This window comes from Ranitomeya imitator, chromosome 6, assembly GCF_032444005.1.
Source record: "Ranitomeya imitator isolate aRanImi1 chromosome 6, aRanImi1.pri, whole genome shotgun sequence".
Lineage (NCBI taxonomy): Eukaryota > Metazoa > Chordata > Amphibia > Anura > Dendrobatidae > Ranitomeya > Ranitomeya imitator.
The window spans coordinates 477,097,376-477,116,848 of NC_091287.1; the positions used below are offsets into that span (position 1 = coordinate 477,097,376).

At 41.9% G+C, this 19,473-nt stretch overlaps 2 protein-coding genes across 4 annotated transcripts in view; one reads left to right on the forward strand and one right to left on the reverse strand.

The window, feature by feature from the left end:
- The window catches only part of LOC138642934 (E3 ubiquitin-protein ligase RNF31-like), a 203,791-nt gene extending 196,956 nt beyond the window's left edge, over positions 1 to 6,835 (reverse strand). Inside the window, exon 1 of the mRNA XM_069731561.1 lies at positions 6,615 to 6,835. The gene's annotated coding sequence lies outside the window, so the exon portion shown is untranslated. The remainder of the gene's footprint in view (positions 1 to 6,614) is intronic.
- The window catches only part of LOC138642937 (carbonic anhydrase 2-like), a 58,918-nt gene that overhangs the window by 7,718 nt on the left and 31,727 nt on the right, over positions 1 to 19,473 (forward strand). For 2 of the 3 annotated variants that reach the window (XM_069731566.1, XM_069731565.1), the window contains exons 2-3: positions 3,537 to 3,728; positions 4,692 to 4,889. In XM_069731566.1, the coding sequence (XP_069587667.1) occupies positions 3,695 to 3,728; positions 4,692 to 4,889 (232 nt within the window). In that variant the 5' untranslated portion in view covers positions 3,537 to 3,694. Of the gene's footprint in view, positions 1 to 3,421; positions 3,729 to 4,691; positions 4,890 to 19,473 lie in introns of all 3 variants that reach the window. The other variant, XM_069731564.1, reaches the window with a different exon arrangement.

Genomic DNA, 19,473 nt, shown 5'->3' on the forward strand with positions numbered 1-19,473 from the left:
GTGCTGCTGTGTACTGTATAGTGTGTATGCTGCTGTGTACTGTATAGTGTGTACATGCTGCTGTGTACTGTATAGTGTGTACATGCTGCTGTGTACTGTGTAGTGTGTATGCTGCTGTGTACTGTATAGTGTGTACATGCTGCTGTGTACTGTATAGTCTGTATGCTGCTGTGTACTGTATAGTGTGTATGCTGCTGTGTACTGTATAGTGTGTACATGCTGCTGTGTACTGTATAGTGTGTGCTGCTGTGTACTGTATAGTGTGTACATGCTGCTGTGTACTGTATAGTGTGTGCTGCTGTGTACTGTATAGTGTGTACATGCTGCTGTGTACTGTATAGTGTGTGTATGATGTGTGTTGTATAGTGCAGAGGTCTCAAACGGTATTCCTCGAGGGCTGCAAACCATGCGTTTCTTCAAGATTTCCTTAACTTTGCACAAGGTCCTGGAATCATTATTTGTGTAGGTGATTAAATTATCACCTGTGCAGTACAAGGAAATCCGGAAAACACGACATGTTTGCAGCCCTCGAGGAATGCAGTTTGACACCCCTGCTATAGTGTGTGCATGCTGCTGTGTAATGTATAGTGTGTGTATGCTCTTGTGTATACTTTATAGTGTATGCTTGCTGCTGTGTACTGTATAGTGTGTACATGCTGCTGTGTTCTGTATAGTGTGTACATGCTGTTGTGTACTGTATAACGTGTGCATGCTCTTGTGTATACTTTATAGTGTGTGCATGCTGCTGTGTACTGTATAGTGTGTACATGCTGCTGTGTTCTGTATAGTGTGTACATGCTGTTGTGTACTGTATAACGTGTGCATGCTCTTGTGTATACTTTATAGTGTGTGCATGCTGCTGTGTACTGTATAGTGTGTACATGCTGCTGTGTTCTGTATAGTGTGTACATGCTGTTGTGTACTGTATAACGTGTGCATGCTCTTGTGTATACTTTATAGTGTGTGCATGCTGCTGTGTACTGTATAGTGTGTGCATGCTGCTGTGTACTGTATAGTGTGTGCATGCTGCTGTGTACTGTATAGTGTGTGTATGTTGCTGTGTACTGTATACTGTGTACATGCTGCTGTGTACTGTATAGTGTGTACATGCTGCTGTGTACTGTATAGTGTGTGTATGCTGCTGTGTACTGTATAGTGTGTGCATGCTGCTGTGTACTGTATAGTGTGTACATGCTGCTGTGTACTGTATAGTGTGTACATGCTGCTGTGTACTGTATAGTGTGTACATGCTGCTGTGTACTGTATAGTGTGTGTATGCTGCTGTGTTCTGTATAGTGTGTGCATGCTGCTGTGTACTGTATATTGTGTGTATGTTGCTGTGTACTCTATAGTGTGTATATGCTGCTGTGTACTGTATAGTGTGTATGCTGCTGTGTACTGTATAGTGTGTGCATGCTGCTGTGTATTCTATAGTGTGTGTATGCTGCTCTGTACTGTATAGTGTGTGTATGCTGCTGTGTACTGTATAGTGTGTGCATGCTGCTGTGTACTGTGTAGTGTGTGTATGCTGCTGTGTACTGTGTAGTGTGTGTATGCTGCTGTGTACTGTATAGTGTGTGTGCTGCTGTGTTCTGTATAGTGTGTACATGCTGCTGTGTAATGTATAGTGTGTGTATGCTCTTGTGTATACTTTATAGTGTGTGCTTGCTGCTGTGTACTGTATAGTGTGTACATGCTGCTGTGTTCTGTATAGTGTGTACATGCTGTTGTGTACTGTATAACGTGTGCATGCTCTTGTGTATACTTTATAGTGTGTGCATGCTGCTGTGTACTGTATAGTGTGTACATGCTGCTGTGTTCTGTATAGTGTGTACATGCTGTTGTGTACTGTATAACGTGTGCATGCTCTTGTGTATACTTTATAGTGTGTGCATGCTGCTGTGTACTGTATAGTGTGTACATGCTGCTGTGTTCTGTATAGTGTGTACATGCTGTTGTGTACTGTATAACGTGTGCATGCTCTTGTGTATACTTTATAGTGTGTGCATGCTGCTGTGTACTGTATAGTGTGTGCATGCTGCTGTGTACTGTATAGTGTGTGCATGCTGCTGTGTACTGTATAGTGTGTGTATGTTGCTGTGTACTGTATACTGTGTACATGCTGCTGTGTACTGTATAGTGTGTGTATGCTGCTGTGTACTGTATAGTGTGTGCATGCTGCTGTGTACTGTATAGTGTGTACATGCTGCTGTGTACTGTGTAGTGTGTACATGCTGCTGTGTACTGTATAGTGTGTGTATGCTGCTGTGTTCTGTATAGTGTGTGCATGCTGCTGTGTACTGTATATTGTGTGTATGTTGCTGTGTACTCTATAGTGTGTATATGCTGCTGTGTACTGTATAGTGTGTATGCTGCTGTGTACTGTATAGTGTGTGCATGCTGCTGTGTACTCTATAGTGTGTGCATGCTGCTGTGTACTGTATAGTGTGTGCATGCTGCTGTGTACTGTATGGTGTGTACATGCTGCTGTGTACTGTATGGTGTGTACATGCTGCTGTGTACTGTATAGTGTGTGCATGCTGCTGTGTTCTGTATAGTGTCTGCATGCTGCTGTGTACTGTATAGTGTGTATATGCTTCTATGTCATGTATAGTGTGTATATGCTGCTGTGTACTGTATAGTTTGTATATGCTGCTGTGTGTTGTATAGTGTGTGCATGCTGCTGTGTACTGTATAGTGTGTGCATGCTGCTGTGTACTGTATAGTGTGTGCATGCTGCTGTGTACTGTATAGTGTGTGCTGCTGTGTACTGTATAGTGTGTGTATGCTCCTGTGTACTGTATAGTGTGTGTATGCTGCTGTGTACTGTATAGTGTGTGCATGCTGCTGTGTACTGTATAGTGTGTGCATGCTGCTGTGTACTGTATAGTGTGTGCATGCTGCTGTGTACTGTATAGTTGTGTGCTGCTGTGTACTGTATAGTGTGTGTATGCTCCTGTGTACTGTATAGTGTCTGTATGCTGCTGTGTACTGTATAGTGTGTGCATGCTGCTGTGTACTGTATAGTGTGTGCTGCTGTGTACTGTATAGTGTGTGTATGCTCCTGTGTACTGTATAGTGTGTGCATGCTGCTGTGTCCTGTATAGTGTGTGCATGCTGCTGTGTCCTGTATAGTGTGTGTGTGCTGCTGTGTACTGTATAGTGTGTGCATGCTGCTGTGTACTGTTGTATTATGGTGGACCATATGACCTCTGGATTTTATGTAGCATTGTTCCATGATGGTGTCTACCTTGCCCCACACCAGGAACGTTTGCTCAAATCAGTGTGTTCTTTATTCTTGGTGTTGCGTAGTTTTGTATGTCTTTGTATGACCTGTAAGCCTCCAGTTAGTTCTGGTGATAACTTGTTGTGGGTCTGCAGAGCTGAGGGTGTATTTATTATGTGTATCATCTGTATACAGAGGAACTTACAGACCATGAATAGGAGGAGTACGGAGGATAGTCACTGGAGTGTAAGTCATCAGGCTGGTACTTTAAAAAAGGACGGGTTCATTTCTACTCTCCGCCCCGAAACAGGCTGATCTCTGAGAGCCAACCCCACCTGCTGAAATCTGAGGGCGATGGAGGTGGTGGGACCCTATAAAGCCCCATGAGAAAAGCCTGGTGGCTGATACTCACTCACTGGCAACCAGCAGAAGGACCTGTCCATCAGGAGGAGCTAAGATCAGAAGATAATGGCACATACATGGGGATATGGTCCTGGCATTGGTGAGTGATGGGACATGTGCCCTTCTTCTTGACACCTACGTTAGAAGAGCAGGTTGTGGCATGCGAACTAATGAGGTTTATTTCTGAAACCATTAACTAAGTCTTGTGTAATATTTGGGTTGACAGGTTGTTGGCCATTTTGGGGGGATAACGTGGAGGACAACTTCTATTTTTGATTTCTCCATCTTCTATATCTAGTCAGTCCGTATGGGTTTTCATGGCTGTCCTCTCGCCATAAATAGAGGGGTCTGGTTTTTTTCATTGCAGTAGATTGCCTTTTCATTATCATGGAGAGTTTCCCTCCGGGCAGCAGCGTTGGAGAGACACATCCAACTAATTGCATTTGGACGTGTTTCAATAACCTAATTATTCATCCGACACTCAATAATAAAGGGAAGTAACAGATCTCGAAAATATCATCACGAGTCCTTTAAGAGAACTTACGTGCACAGACCAGTATTCATTTCCTAGAGGTTTAGGAATTTTATGTTGTGTTACCTTGAGTCATCTCCGTCCCTGCTAAGATTTTCCAGCTCTCCGTCTTTATTCTAGCGTGACCTTGAAATGACAAGATTGCTAGAATTAAGATAATCTGCCATATTTTTAGCATTTCCTCGAGCTGCCTCTTGTTCCTAACCTATTCCGGGCTAATTATTGGTTTCGCGATGTTGTACATCCCCGTGTAGGGTTTCCTGAGCAAAGTCACAACGTGGAAATGGAAATCTCCTGAATGAGTTAATGTCGCGTTAAGGATTACTCCAGCAAATTCAATATTAACTTTTTAAAAGCTACTGATTAGACTTTGAAAGATTTTGCAAGATTTGTTGAATTGTGACCTTGAAACACCTTGTCAGGATTCGCGTTGTGTCCATCCCTGCCTGTATCCACTATGGATGGGGCCGTCACCATATGCTACAATGGCTCTTATTGGACATTTACACTAATGGCTTTTTCTTCTAATAGGACCCAACACCTGGCACCATTCCTTTCCGATTGCTCTGGATGATCATCAGTCCCCTATAGATATCAAAACAAGTGACGCCAAATACGACTCGGCGCTTAAACCATTGAGTATTAGCTATGACCCCTCCACGGCAAAAGGCATCGTAAATAATGGCCATTCCTTCAATGTTGAGTTTGACGATTCACAGGACAAATCAGGTCAGTTTTTTGGTTTTCCGGATATTGATTTCTCTTTATCATTTACAATCATTGATGCTGAGATCGGGAGAAGATATTGTATTGTAATGGATTGTGTTATCAATGGGAATTCTTGGGGAGTTCATATAATATAGGATAACGTAACCCAGCTCGTTAGTCCATCATTCAACCGTTAACATTCATCCATTCATTCACTCACTCATTGGTACTGATGATATTTCTGTGACGTCAGGCACGTATTTGATACTTAAGAAGCCTTCATGCCTCACTCAGACGTCCATTTTTGTCTTGTACATGAATGAAAAAGGAAGGCTTTCCATCAGTATGCCGAATCAGAGTTTGGTCAGAATGTCAGGCTTTTCTGTCAGTGCAGCCGTACAGGGGCCCAAGAGGTAAGGGGGCCGCTTATACCTCCAAAGCAGGTGGATTTGTGCATTATGATGAGCTATTGGGCTGCAGAGGGCCCGTGTATTGCTCTTGCACAGGGGTCTCTTCTGTGTGGTCAGTTGCAAAGCTTCTCCTACCCACTGATGCCATCCCTGATTTTCACACACTCAAAGACTTGCATCAGAAACTGACATCTCTGAGACCTTTTTATGCAGAGACGCTGTCTGCGAAGAAATGTACAGCCCCATAAATTATAATTTATTTCATATAATATTTATACAGTGCCATCATATTCCGCAGCGCTGTACGTATAATATCACTAATGTCCCCATTGGGGCTCACAATCTACATTCCCTATCAGTATTTCTTTGAAGGAAAACACGGGGAGAACATACAAACTCGTTACAGATGTTGTCCTTGGTGGGATTTGAACCCAGGACCCCAGCGCTGGCAAGGCTGCAGTGCTAACCACTGAGCCACCATACAGTGCTAACCACTGAGCCACCATACAGTGCTAACCACTGAGCCACCATACAGTGCTAACCACTGACCCACCATACATTGCTAACCTCTGAGCCACCATACAGTGCTAACCACTGAGCCACCATACAGTGCTAACCACTGAGCCACCATACAGTGCTAACCACTGAGCCACCATACAGTGCTAACCACTGAGCCACCATACAGTGCTAACCACTGACCCACCATACATTGCTAACCTCTGAGCCACCATACAGTGCTAACCACTGAGTCACCATACAGTGCTAACCACTGAGCCACCATACAGTGCTAACCACTGAGCCACCATACAGTGCTAACCACTGAGCCACCATACAGTGCTAACCACTGACCCACCATACATTGCTAACCTCTGAGCCACCATACAGTGCTAACCACTGAGCCACCATACAGTGCTAACCACTGAGTCACCATACAGTGCTAACCACTGAGCCACCATACAGTGCTAACCACTGAGCCACCATACAGTGCTAACCACTGAGCCACCATACAGTGCTAACCACTGAGCCACCATACAGTGCTAACCACTGAGCCACCATACATTGCTAACCTCTGAGCCACCATACAGTGCTAACCACTGAGTCACCATACAGTGCTAACCACTGAGCCACCATACAGTGCTAACCACTGAGCCACCGTGCTGCCAGTATAGTAGGTAATAGCATATGGCCATCGCTTGTTGATTGGACCACCACAGATCCTCAGGGCAAAGGGGCTGCAGTGCTAGGTAAATTAATTAAGCGCTGCAGCTCATTTGTACAGAGAACACAGGACGGCCATCTTCACTTGCTTCCCATCCTCACATCACCACTTCTGTACCTTCAGTCTCATGCTTGGGGGGCCAGATCCCACCTTATCCTGGAATATACCGAACAATTACATGATGGGAATACTCCTTTATCCTATGACGCTGATTATTCCATATATAACGTTACCAATACAGCTCCTGGACCCGGACACCTGTAGAAGTCTCTTCCGTATCCCCCCAGGACACGGGCACACAGCCACACTGTGCTCCGCTGTGAGTGACAGCCTGTTCTGCTGGAGGGCGGTGTATGCGGCTCTGCACCTGCAGATACAGGCGGCACAGTCATTGTTACTGCTTATCTGTTAGAGATATGTTGTGTACACAGCTTAGAAATGTTCAGCTACTGTAATACAGAGACATTTCCTGATCCCAGGCAGCCGACATTCATATCATGTGTCAGTGTTCACTGCAGAAACCAGAAATGATCATTATTAGCTGTAAATGTGTAACGTCCTTATAGCGGTAATATACCAGCCGTATACATAACCCTACGGGGCGGGCGGCTGTCTGTACTCCATATACTCCATTCTGTGCTATATACTACGTGGGCTGTGCTATATACTACGTGGGCTGTGCTATATACTACGTGGGCTGTGTTATATACTACGTGGGCTGTGCTATATACTACATGGGCTGTGTTATATACTACGTGGGCTGTATGCTACTTGGCTGTGCTATATTTCTCTGCTGTATCTGTGCATCATGAATCGTGGTATGTGTTAAAGAGGGGAGCCCACTGAGACTCTTTCGCCCCGGGGCCCTCAAAAACCTGGAGCCGGCCCTGGCTTTACTGATTGTTCGCGGCCGCGTGACCAATCAGCAGCAGGCACAGTCTGGCCGCGAATTGGCGCGCAATTTGAACCACGCTTCGCTAATTGGTCACGACCGGCTGCCCGAATCCTGTGTATAAATTGCATTATTCGGAAAACTTCCTAAATAAACTACATACATATTCTAGAATACCCGATGCGTTAGAATCGGGCCACCATCTAGTCTATCTATCTATAGAAAATATATATAGGGAGAAAAATACTTTATCTAAAAAACTAATTAAAGCTGCCAAAAAGGAAACAGAGAAGCACATTGCTAAGGAGAGTAAAACTAATCCCAAACTGTTCTTCAACTATATCAATAGTAAAAGAATAAAAATAGATAAATCTCCAGGTCCGGATGGCATACACCCACGAGTACTAAGGGAACTAAGTAATGTAATAGATAAACCATTATTTCTTATTTTTAGGGACTCTATAGCGACAGGGTCTGTTCCGCAGGATTGGCGCATAGCAAATGTGGTGCCAATATTCAAAAAGGGCTCTAAAAGTGAACCTGGAAATTATAGGCCAGTAAGTCTAACCTCTATTGTTGGTAAAATATTTGAAGGGTTTCTGAGGGATGTTATTCTGGATTCTCAATGAGAATAACTGTTTAACTCCATATCAGCATGGGTTTATGAGAAATCGCTCCTGTCAAACCAATCTATTCAGTTTTTATGAAGAGGTAAGCTATAGACTGGACCACGGTGAGTCATTGGACGTGGTATATCTCGATTTTTCCAAAGCGTTTGATACCGTGCCGCACAAGAGGTTGGTACACAAAATGAGAATGCTTGGCCTGGGGGAAAATGTGTGTAAATGGGTTAGTAACTGGCTTAGTGATAGAAAGCAGAGGGTGGTTATAAATGGTATAGTCTCTAACTGGGTCGCTGTGACCAGTGGGGTACCGCAGGGGTCGGTATTGGGACCTGTTCTCTTCAACATATTCATTAATGATCTGGTAGAAGGTTTACACAGTAAAATATCGATATTTGCAGATGATACAAAACTATGTAAAGCAGTTAATACAAGAGAAGATAGTATTCTGCTACAGATGGATCTGGATAGGTTGGAAACTTGGGCTGAAAGGTGGCAGATGAGGTTTAACAATGATAAATGTAAGGTTATACACATGGGAAGAAGGAATCAATGTCACCATTACACACTGAAGTATTCATCTATTATCTATCTATTATCTATCTATCTATCCATCTATTATCTCTCTCTATATCTCTCTATTTTCTATCTATCCATCTATCATCTATCTATTCATCTATTATCTATCTATCTAGCTATTATTTATCTATCTATCTATTTATTCATCTATTATCTATCTATCATCTGTCTATCCAGTATCATCTATCTATTCATCTATCTATCTATCTATCTATCTATCTATCTATCTATCTATCTATCTATCTATCCATTATCTGTCTATCCATCTATTATCTATCTATCTATCTATCTATTTATTCATCTATTATCTATCTATCCATTTATCTATTTATTTTCAATCTATCTATCATCTATCTGTCTCTCTATCTATTTATCTTATCTATCATCTATCTATCTATTATCTATTCATCTACTATCTATCTATCTATTATCATCTATCTATCATCTATTATCTATCTATCTATTTTCTATCTATCTATCTATCTATCTATCTATCTATCTATCTATCTATCTATCTATCTATCTATCTATCTATCTATCTATTATCATCTATCTATTCATCTATTATCTATCTATCCATCTATTATCTATCTCTCTATTATCTATCTATCTATCTATCTATCTATCTATCTATCTATCTATTATCTATGTATTCATGTATCTATCTACCTATCTATTATCTATCTATCTATTTACATAGTTACATAGTTATTAAGGTGGAAGGAAGACTTTAAGTCCATCTAGTTCAACCCATAGCCTAACCTAACTTGCCCTAACATGTTGATCCAGAGGAAGGCAAAAAAAAACCCATGTGGCAAAGAATAAGCTCCACATTGGGGAAAAAAATTCCTTCCCGACTCCACATATGGCAATCAGACTAGTTCCCTGGATCAACGCCCTATCAAGGAATCTAGTATATATACCCTGTAACATTATACTTTTCAAGAAAGGCATCCAGTCCCCTCTTAAATTTAAGTAATGAATCACTCATTACAACATCATACGGCAGAGAGTTCCATAGTCTCACTGCTCTTACAGTAAAGAATCCGTGTCTGTTATTATGCTTAAACCTTCTTTCCTCCAGACGTAGAGGATGCCCCCTCTTCCCTGTCTCAGGTCTATGATTAAAAAGATCATCAGAAAGGTCTTTGTACTGTCCCCTCATATATTTATACATTAAAATAAGATCACCCCTTAGTCTTCATTTTTCCAAACTAAACAGCCCCAAGTGTAATAACCTATCTTGGTATTGCAGACCCCCCAGTCCTCTAATAACCTTGGTCGCTCTTCTCTGCACCCGCTCTAGTTCAGCTATGTCTTTCTTATACACCGGAGACCAGAACTGTGCACAGTATTTTAAGTGTGGTCGAACTAGTGACTTGTATAGAGGTAAAATTATGTTCTCCTCATGAGCATCTATGCCTCTTTTAATGCATCCCATTATTTTATTTGCCTTTGTAGCAGCTGCCTGACACTGGCCACTGAATGAGTTTGTCATCCACCCATACTTCCAGAAGTATGGGAGAAGTCGGCCCAGTTCTGCAGGAACCCAAACCCCTCCTTCCTACACCAATTCTTGAGCCACTTATTAACCTCCCTAATCTCCCGTTGCCTCTCTGGCGTGGCACGTGGTACAGGCAGTATTTCGGAAAATACCACCATGGAGGTCCTTGCTTTCAGCTTGCAGCCTAATTCCCTGAAATCATTTTTAAGGACCTTCCACCTACCTCTAACTTTGTCATTAGTGCCAATGTGCACCATGACTGCTGGGTCCTCACCAGTCCCTCTCAGTAATCTGTCCACCCGATCAGCGATGTGTTGGACTCGAGCGCCAGGTAGGCAGCACACCGTTCGACGAGCCCTGTCTTTGTGACAGATTGCCCTATCTGTTCCCTTAATAATTGAGTCCCCCACTACCAGCACCTGTTTGGCCTGCCCTGCTCTCCTATTTCCCTCCTTACTGTAGCAGTCACTCCTCCGGCTTTCAGAGGACATGCCTGGTTGCAGCAGTGTTACCCCTGTACTGGCACCCCCTCATCTGCCAACTTGGCAAACTTATTGGGGTGTGCCAGATTAGGACTAGCCTCCCTGGCACTCTTCCCTCTACCCTGTTTCCTAACTGTCACCCAGCTTGCTATTTCATCGTCCTGCAGCTCCATCCCACCATCCCCCCCTCATCTGTCCCATTGAGTGTCTGCTCAGTGAGCAGAAGACTCCTTTCCATATTGTCAATGGATCTCAGTGTTGCCAGCTGCACATTTAGATCCAGAATCTGGGCTTCCAAATGCACAGCGTGCTCACATCTCGCACAGCAGTATGCACCCTCGACCGGCTGATCAAGGACTGCATACATGTGGCAAGATGTGCACTGGATGGCATTAACAATAGTGGAGCACATTTTCTAAAGATTTTTTTTTCTCTATTTCCCCTCAACAGCAATCCACCTTGCTGTTCAAATGCACTTCCATTCATATTCATCTATTATCTATCTATCTATCTATCTATCTATCTATCTATCTATCTATCTATCTATCTATCTATTATCTGTCTATCTATTATCATCTATCTATTATCTATCTATCTATTTATTATCTATCCATCTATTATCTATCTATCTATCTATCTATCTATCTATCTATCTATCTTTCTATCTATCTATTATCCATCTATCTATCCATCTATATATCTATTTTCTCTCTATCTATCATCTGTCTATCTATATATCCATATATTATCTATCTATCTATCTATCTATCTATTTATTTATCTATTCATCTATTATGTATCTATCCATCTGTTATCTATCATCTATCTATCTATCTATCTATCTATCTATCTATCTGTCTGTCTATGTCTATTATCTATCTATCTATTCATCTATTATCTATCCATCTATTATCTATCTATCTATTATCTATCTATCTATTTATTCATCTATTATCTATCTATCTATCTATCTATCTATCTATCTATCTATCTATCTATCTATCTATCTATCCATCTATCTATCAATCTATGTTCTATCTATCATCTATCTGTCTATCTATTTATCTATCTGTCTGTAATCTATCTATTATCTATCAATCTATTCATCTATTATGTATCTATCTATCTATTAATCTATCTATCTATTATTTATCTATCTATTCATCTATTATCTATCTATCTATCTATCTATCTATCCATCTATCTATCCATCTATTATCTATCCATCTATCTATCATTTATCAATATATCCATCTATTATCTATCTATCTATCTATCTATCTATCTATCTATCCATCTATTATCTATCTATCTATCTATCTATCTATCTATCCATCTATTATCTATCTATCTATCTATCTATCTATCTATCCATCTATTATCTATCTATCTATCTATCCATCTATTATCTATCTACCTATCTATCTATCTATCTATCTATCTATCTATCTATCTATCTATCTATCTATCCATCTATTATCTATCTATCCATCTATTATCTATCTATCTATCTATCTATCTATCTATTTATCTATCTTTCCATTCCTCGCCAGCTCTCACGCTATAATAACGAGTTGTACAAGTCCTCACATTCCTCACATATGACAGGTAGCGCCCATCCCGGATCCGGGGTCATTGTAGGATTTATTGACTGCACTAAGTGCAGGAACAGTATAAAAATCCAGTTTATAAGATCGTTATTGTTCACCTTGAGAATCACCGGTTCAAGAAGATCATCTGTTTTATAGAAAGAGGCATTTACTGTTCCCCACATCTGCACATTGTCCACCATCCTTGCTGGTTCACCTTGGGGGGCTGCAGGGTGGGTGGGGATATGGTGGTAAGTAATAACAGTGTTTCCTGCGGAGCGCAGCAGCCATTAGTATCTGTGTGATGCTGCGTTCCTGCTAACAGCTTGCAGAGTCCCCAGACAGATATAAGGAGCATGTTGGTAGCAATAAATTAAGCTGTTAATTATTGCACTCATTAATATCCCTGCCTGCAGGTGTTTTACACATGGACAAGGTGGCGGATTATGGCTGCGGCTGTGCGGGAAGAGCTGGAGAACTTTGCTGCTAACATTGTGTGTGCATTGCGGCAGTGTCGGCTCGCTAGTTGGAGGGGCTGTTCAGGTCTTTGTGCTTGATCACAATAGTGTATAGTGTATCAGCGTGGCCCCCCAGTCTGTAGGATGGAATGAGTCACCAAAATAATTTGGTGGATAGATCCACAATTGGATGTAAGTACCCGTCCTCCTGAAATGTAGCTATTAGGTGACCGAGTTTATTATAGTATGAAGGGAAAGTGGCGTGCACCTCGATCTATCCCCTGTGCATACGCCGTATACATATAGTACAAGGCAGGAAGGGGTTAATGGTGGCATGAACAGTTCTGCCGCTTTCTAACATGGTTTTGTATGTCATATTCTCAGTCTTCCAATTTTTGCGTGAATTTATTAAATTAGTTATTGTTTCTGTGCAGAGGGTGCAAACATTAGACACAAAGGTAAAACTCCTTCTAATGTGTTCCCGGATTTAAAGCCATCAACCCAAGTCCTGCACTCATCATCTTTAATGGGTAAAATGGCAAACACAAAAACAACTGTATGTTCTCCAGAGCAGGCGCAGATATGAAATGAGGCTGGGGACGTAGACTCTGATTTAGTAACGGAACCTGATAGTAAATGTGCAAGGGCAAAACTTAGTGGGCGATTGCCGTAACAGCGGGGCAGTAATGGCAATCTATCAGGCTGCGATGAATAATTTGATGAGGACCGTGACTGGAAGGGTAGAAAGCACCACCTCGATGACTGAAACACAAGGTATGTGATGCAATCACCCAAGGATAAAAAGTGTTTTTTAAGATAAGAAGTAGAACGTTTTGCTTGAGAAGACCATGACAGTCATGCACATTGCACCACTGGCAAGACATTTGGGGCAGTTTAATATCGAAAAAGGACGTGACAGGTTCCGTTAAGGTCCAGTTGTCCAGATTTCAACACAATGACAGAACTGGGTCTATAAATGGGTCATGTACGGGGGACAGCCAGAATTTTCGATGTATAGACATAATCAGGTCATTCCAATCCCCATACAGATCTCAGTTAGGAAAGATACTTCATTATACATTAGAAATGGCGGGATGTCTCCATTCTCATAGTGTCAACTACCTACCCAACAAGAACATTTATTAGATGCGCTGTTTAAATTAATATAGTCTCGAGCAAATATCCGTGTAATTATTAGATTTGGTTTAGTGACTTCAGTGGATTAGTAAGTGAATACAGATGGATCGCAGTTTTGTCCTTTGAACCAACATATCAAACAAGACAACTAGTTTGAAGGCCTTAATTCCCAATGAGGAGGCTTTATGTAGACCTACAGCTTGGATGGTACAGACACAGGAGGTAGCTGCATATTGCATGGTTCCATCACCCTACAGTGACCATCTTGGGTCATGGGGCCTTCACACTGACCTCATTTACTTTTGTTTCTATAAGACATCAGGCAGAGACCTGTGAGACCTCTGAAGTTAGGTCAACTATGGCTCCTGCACCACTTATAGGTACACACCAATAATACACACCCCTCTACAGTGAAATTGCAACACCATGAAGGAAAACTTGTGTAATTATATAAATAACAGGAAGGATAGACATGTTACTGATTTGAAAATGATGAAAAAAATGGAAAAAGAATTTTTAAAAATATATCGATTTATGGCAGGATATCACTGAGGTTATTAGTGGTTGTCTGAAGAAAAATCTGCTACGCTGAATCCACTTGGGCAGATAAATTATGAAGATCCACTGCTGGCAGCTCCCTTTGCAATTGTCCACTAATGATGTCCCAGATGTTCTTCATGGGAGAGACAAGTCCAGAGATGCTGTAGGCTATGGTAGCACATTTTGCCACGCAGGATGCTCACATCAGCATGAGCAACATTGCGTCCTGGAGATTTATTACTGAGAAATGGCTCCTGAGACACTTGCATGTTCCTTGGTGAAGGCCTCTTCATCATGTTGCCTATTTCGTCTCCAGACCAGTCTACAACTATCATTTCTTCCAAGACAAATCAGGATTTATTGCTGAAGAGGATAGACATCCATTGCTGTTTTGCTGTACACTATGATAGCCTGAAATCGGTGGCATGAGTTCAATGCAACAGATTTGCTTGTAGCCCAATGTCAGACAAATGCCTTCTGATATCTTATGTAGACGCCTTTAGTCTTCATTCCATGTACAGTTCAGAGTTACATTGATTTAGTTGTAGAATTGGTGGTACAACCATTTCTCCAAAACATCTCAATAGCCATTTTTCAACACAATAACAACAACAGGCCACATATTTCTCTTGCTACTGTGAGGAGCCTGCATGGTCTAAATGTGTTACCATGGCCTGCAGCGTGTCCAGACTTGTATACCATAAAGCACATCTGAGATGTCATTGGTCGGAAATTGCAAAGAAGCTGCCAGCAGCAGATCTTGATGATTTTCAAAATTGCATTCTGCGTGACAGAACATTCCTCAGACTATTATTAATAATCTCATTTATAGCAGCCAAGACGGGCAAATGCGGGGTTTCCTCACGTTGCGTTCGTACTCGATACTGAATACGTTTTGAAAATGTTTCCATTTTCTCATCAATTGCATATCATTAGCATGTTTATCCATCCTGTGATTTCCATCATTCCACAACTATTCCTTCTCGGAGTTGCAATTTCAATGTTGAGGTTGTGTATGTCATCCAACAGAACCACTGTGAAAAATAAATGTCAATGCCAGGAAAAAGATTTGGGGCCTGAATAATTTGTATGTAGAGGAATCAATACCTGTCACCTTTATTGAGTTGCCTGTTTTTATCATTATTGGACTTCATTACGTGTTGCAGCAATTTATTAGCTTTGTAATAGAGCCGTTGAATTATGCTTATTATGTGCCTATGTGTCATACCTGGTACCAACAATATCATTTAGTGGCTCCATAGAGAGCCTTTATCTACGGTAATAATGACCCCTGGCGTTATAAATAATGCGATGTGTAGCCTCCCATTGTAGTAGTTTGTGAAAGTATTACCAAGAACAAGGGCGTCCACTGTTCCCGTCCTTCTCCCGTCCTTCTCTATTTGCCTATGACTTTGCCTGCCTCGTAACAAAGCTTTCTTTGTCCGTGTTTATTTAACTGTCCGCTGTGTCACTTCGTGAGCAGAAAATTGTTAACAAGCTGTCAGGATGAGAGTCGTCAAACACGCTCAAAATCCAAAATTAATTCACCGAGATAAAATAAATACTGAACCTCTGAACCTTGTCATATTTTATGGCTTTTGATATGTTATGTACATAGATGTGTAATATTCTGCTCCCCTTTAATTATATACAGTGCCTTGCGAAAGTATTCGGCTCCCTGGAACTTTTCAACCTTTTCCCACATATCATGCTTCAAACACAAAAACAAAGATACCAAATGTAAATTTTTGGTGAATAATCAACAACAAGTGGAACAGAATTGTGAAGTTGAACTAAATTTATTGGTTATTTTAAACTAGATGGTGGCCCGATTCTAACGCATCGGGTATTCAAGAATATGCATGTCCACGTAGTATATTGCCCAACCACGTAGTATATTGCCCAGTCATGTAGTATATTGCCCAGTTACGTAGTATATTGCCCAGTCACGTAGTATATTGCCCAGTCATGTAGTATATTGCCCAGTCATGTAGTATATTGCCCAGTTACGTAGTATATTGCCCAGTCATGTAGTATATTGCCCAGTCATGTAGTATATTGCCCAGTTACGTAGTATATTGCCCAGTCACGTAGTATATTGCCCAGTCACATAGTATATTGCCCAGTCATGTAGTATATTGCCCAGTTACGTAGTATATTGCCCAGTTACGTAGTATATTGCCCAGTCACGTAGTATATTGCCCAGCCACATAGTATATTGCCCAGTCATGTAGTATATTGCCCAGTTACGTAGTATATTGCCCAGTCACGTAGTATATTGCCCAGTCATGTAGTATATTGCCCAGTTACGTAGTATATTGCCCAGTTACGTAGTATATTGGCCAGCCACGTAGCATATTGCCCAACCACGTAGTATATTGCCAAGTCACGTAGTATATTGCCCAGTCACGTAGTATATTGCCCAGCCACGTAGTATATTGCCCAGTCACATGGTATATTGCCCAGCCACGCAGTATATTGCCCAGTCACGTAGTATATTGCCCAGCGACGTAGTATTCAGCATAGAGCCACGTAGTATATTGCCAAGTCACGTAGTATATTGCCCAGTCACGTAGTATATTGCCCAGCCACGTAGTATATTGCCCAGTCACGTAATATATTGCCCAGCGACGTAGTATTCAGCACAAAGCCACGTAGTATATTGCCCAGTCACGTAGTATATTGCCCAGCGACATAGTATTCAGCACAGAGCCACGTAGTATATTGCTCAGTCACATAGTATATTGCCCAGCCACGCAGTATATTGCCCAGTCACGTAGTATATTGCCCAGCCACGCAGTATATTGCCCAGTCACGTAGTATATTGCCCAGCGACGTAGTATTCAGCATAGAGCCACGTAGTATATTGCCCAGTCACGTAGTATATTGCCCAGTCACGTAGTATATTGCCCAGTCACGTAGTATATTGCCCAGCCACGTAGTATATTGCCCAGTCATGTAGTATATTGCCCAGTCACATAGTATATTGGCCAGCCATGTAGTATATTGCCCAGTCACGTAGTATATTGCCCAGCCACATAGTATATTGCCCAGCAACGTAGTATATTGCCCAGTCACATAGTATATTGCCCAGCGACGTAGTATTCAGCACAGAGCCACGTAGTATATTGCCCAGTCACGTAGTATATTGCCCAGCCACATAGTATATTGCCCAGTCACGTAGTATATTGCCCAGCGACGTAGTATTCAGCACAGAGCCACGTAGTATATTGCTCAGCCACATAGTATATTGCCCAGCGACGTAGTATATTGCCCAGCCACGTAGTATTTTGCCCAGTCACGTAGTATATTGCCCAGTCACGTAGTATATTGCCCAGCGACGTAGTATATTGCCCATCGACGTAGTATATTGCCCAGTCACATAGTATATTGCCCAGTCACATAGTATATTGCCCAGTCATGTAGTATATTGCCCAGTTACGTAGTATATTGCCCAGTCATGTAGTATATTGCCCAGTCATGTAGTATATTGCCCAGTTACGTAGTATATTGCCCAGTCACGTAGTATATTGCCCAGTCACATAGTATATTGCCCAGTCATGTAGTATATTGCCCAGTCATGTAGTATATTGCCCAGTCATGTAGTATATTGCCCAGTTACGTAGTATATTGCCCAGTCACGTAGTATATTGCCCAGTCACATAGTATATTGCCCAGTCACGTAGTATATTGCCCAGTTACGTAGTATATTGCCCAGTTACGTAGTATATTGCCCAGTTACATAGTATATTGCCCAGTCATGTAGTATATTGCCCAGTCATGTAGTATATTGCCCAGTTATGTAGTATATTGCCCAGTCACGTAGTATATTGCCCAGTCACATAGTATATTGCCCAGTCATGTAGTATATTGCCCAGTTACGTAGTATATTGCCCAGTTACGTAGTATATTGCCCAGTCACGTAGTATATTGCCCAGCCACATAGTATATTGCCCAGTCATGTAGTATATTGCCCAGTTACGTAGTATATTGCCCAGTCACATAGTATATTGCCCAGTCATGTAGTATATTGCCCAGTTACGTAGTATATTGCCCAGTTACGTAGTATATTGCCCAGCCACGTAGCATATTGCCCAACCACGTAGTATATTGCCAAGTCACGTAGTATATTGCCCAGTCACGTAGTATATTGCCCAGCCACGTAGTATATTGCCCAGTCACATGGTATATTGCCCAGCCACGCAGTATATTGCCCAGTCACGTAGTATATTGCCCAGCGACGTAGTATTCAGCATAGAGCCACGTAGTATATTGCCAAGTCACGTAGTATATTGCCCAGTCACGTAGTATATTGCCCAGCGACATAGTATTCAGCACAGAGCCACGTAGTATATTGCTCAGTCACGTAGTATATTGCCCAGCCACGCAGTATATTGTCCAGTCACGTAGTATATTGCCCAGCGACGTAGTATTCAGCATAGAGCCACGTAGTATATTGCCCAGTCACATAGTATATTGCCCAGTCACGTAGTATATTGCCCAGTCACGTAGTATATTGCCCAGTCACGTAGTATATTGCCCAGCCACGTAGTATATTGCCCAGTCACGTAGTATATTGCCCAGTCACATAGTATATTGGCCAGCCATGTAGTATATTGCCCAGTCACGTAGTATATTGCCCAGCCACATAGTATATTGCCCAGCAACGTAGTATATTGCCCAGTCACATAGTATATTGCCCAGCGACGTAGTATTCAGCACAGAGCCACGTAGTATATTGCCCAGCCACATAGTATATTGCCCAGCAACGTAGTATATTGCCCAGTCACATAGTATATTGCCCAGCGATGTAGTATATTGCCCAGCCACGTAGTATTTTGCCCAGTCACGTAGTATATTGCCCAGTCACGTAGTATATTGCCCAGTCACGTAGTATATTGCCCAGTCACATAGTATATTGCCCAGCGACGTAGTATATTGCCCATCGACGTAGTATATTGCCCAGCGATGTAGTATATTGCCCAGTCACGTAGTATATTGCCCAGTCACGTTGTATATTGCCCAGACACGTAGGTATATAACACTGCCCATGCAGTAATTAGCAGTGTGTGCACCATATCCCTGTTAAAAAAATAATTATAGTTATATACTCACCCCTGGGATCCAGCGAAGCTGTGCGATGTGGCCGCCATCTTCCATTCCCAGGATGCA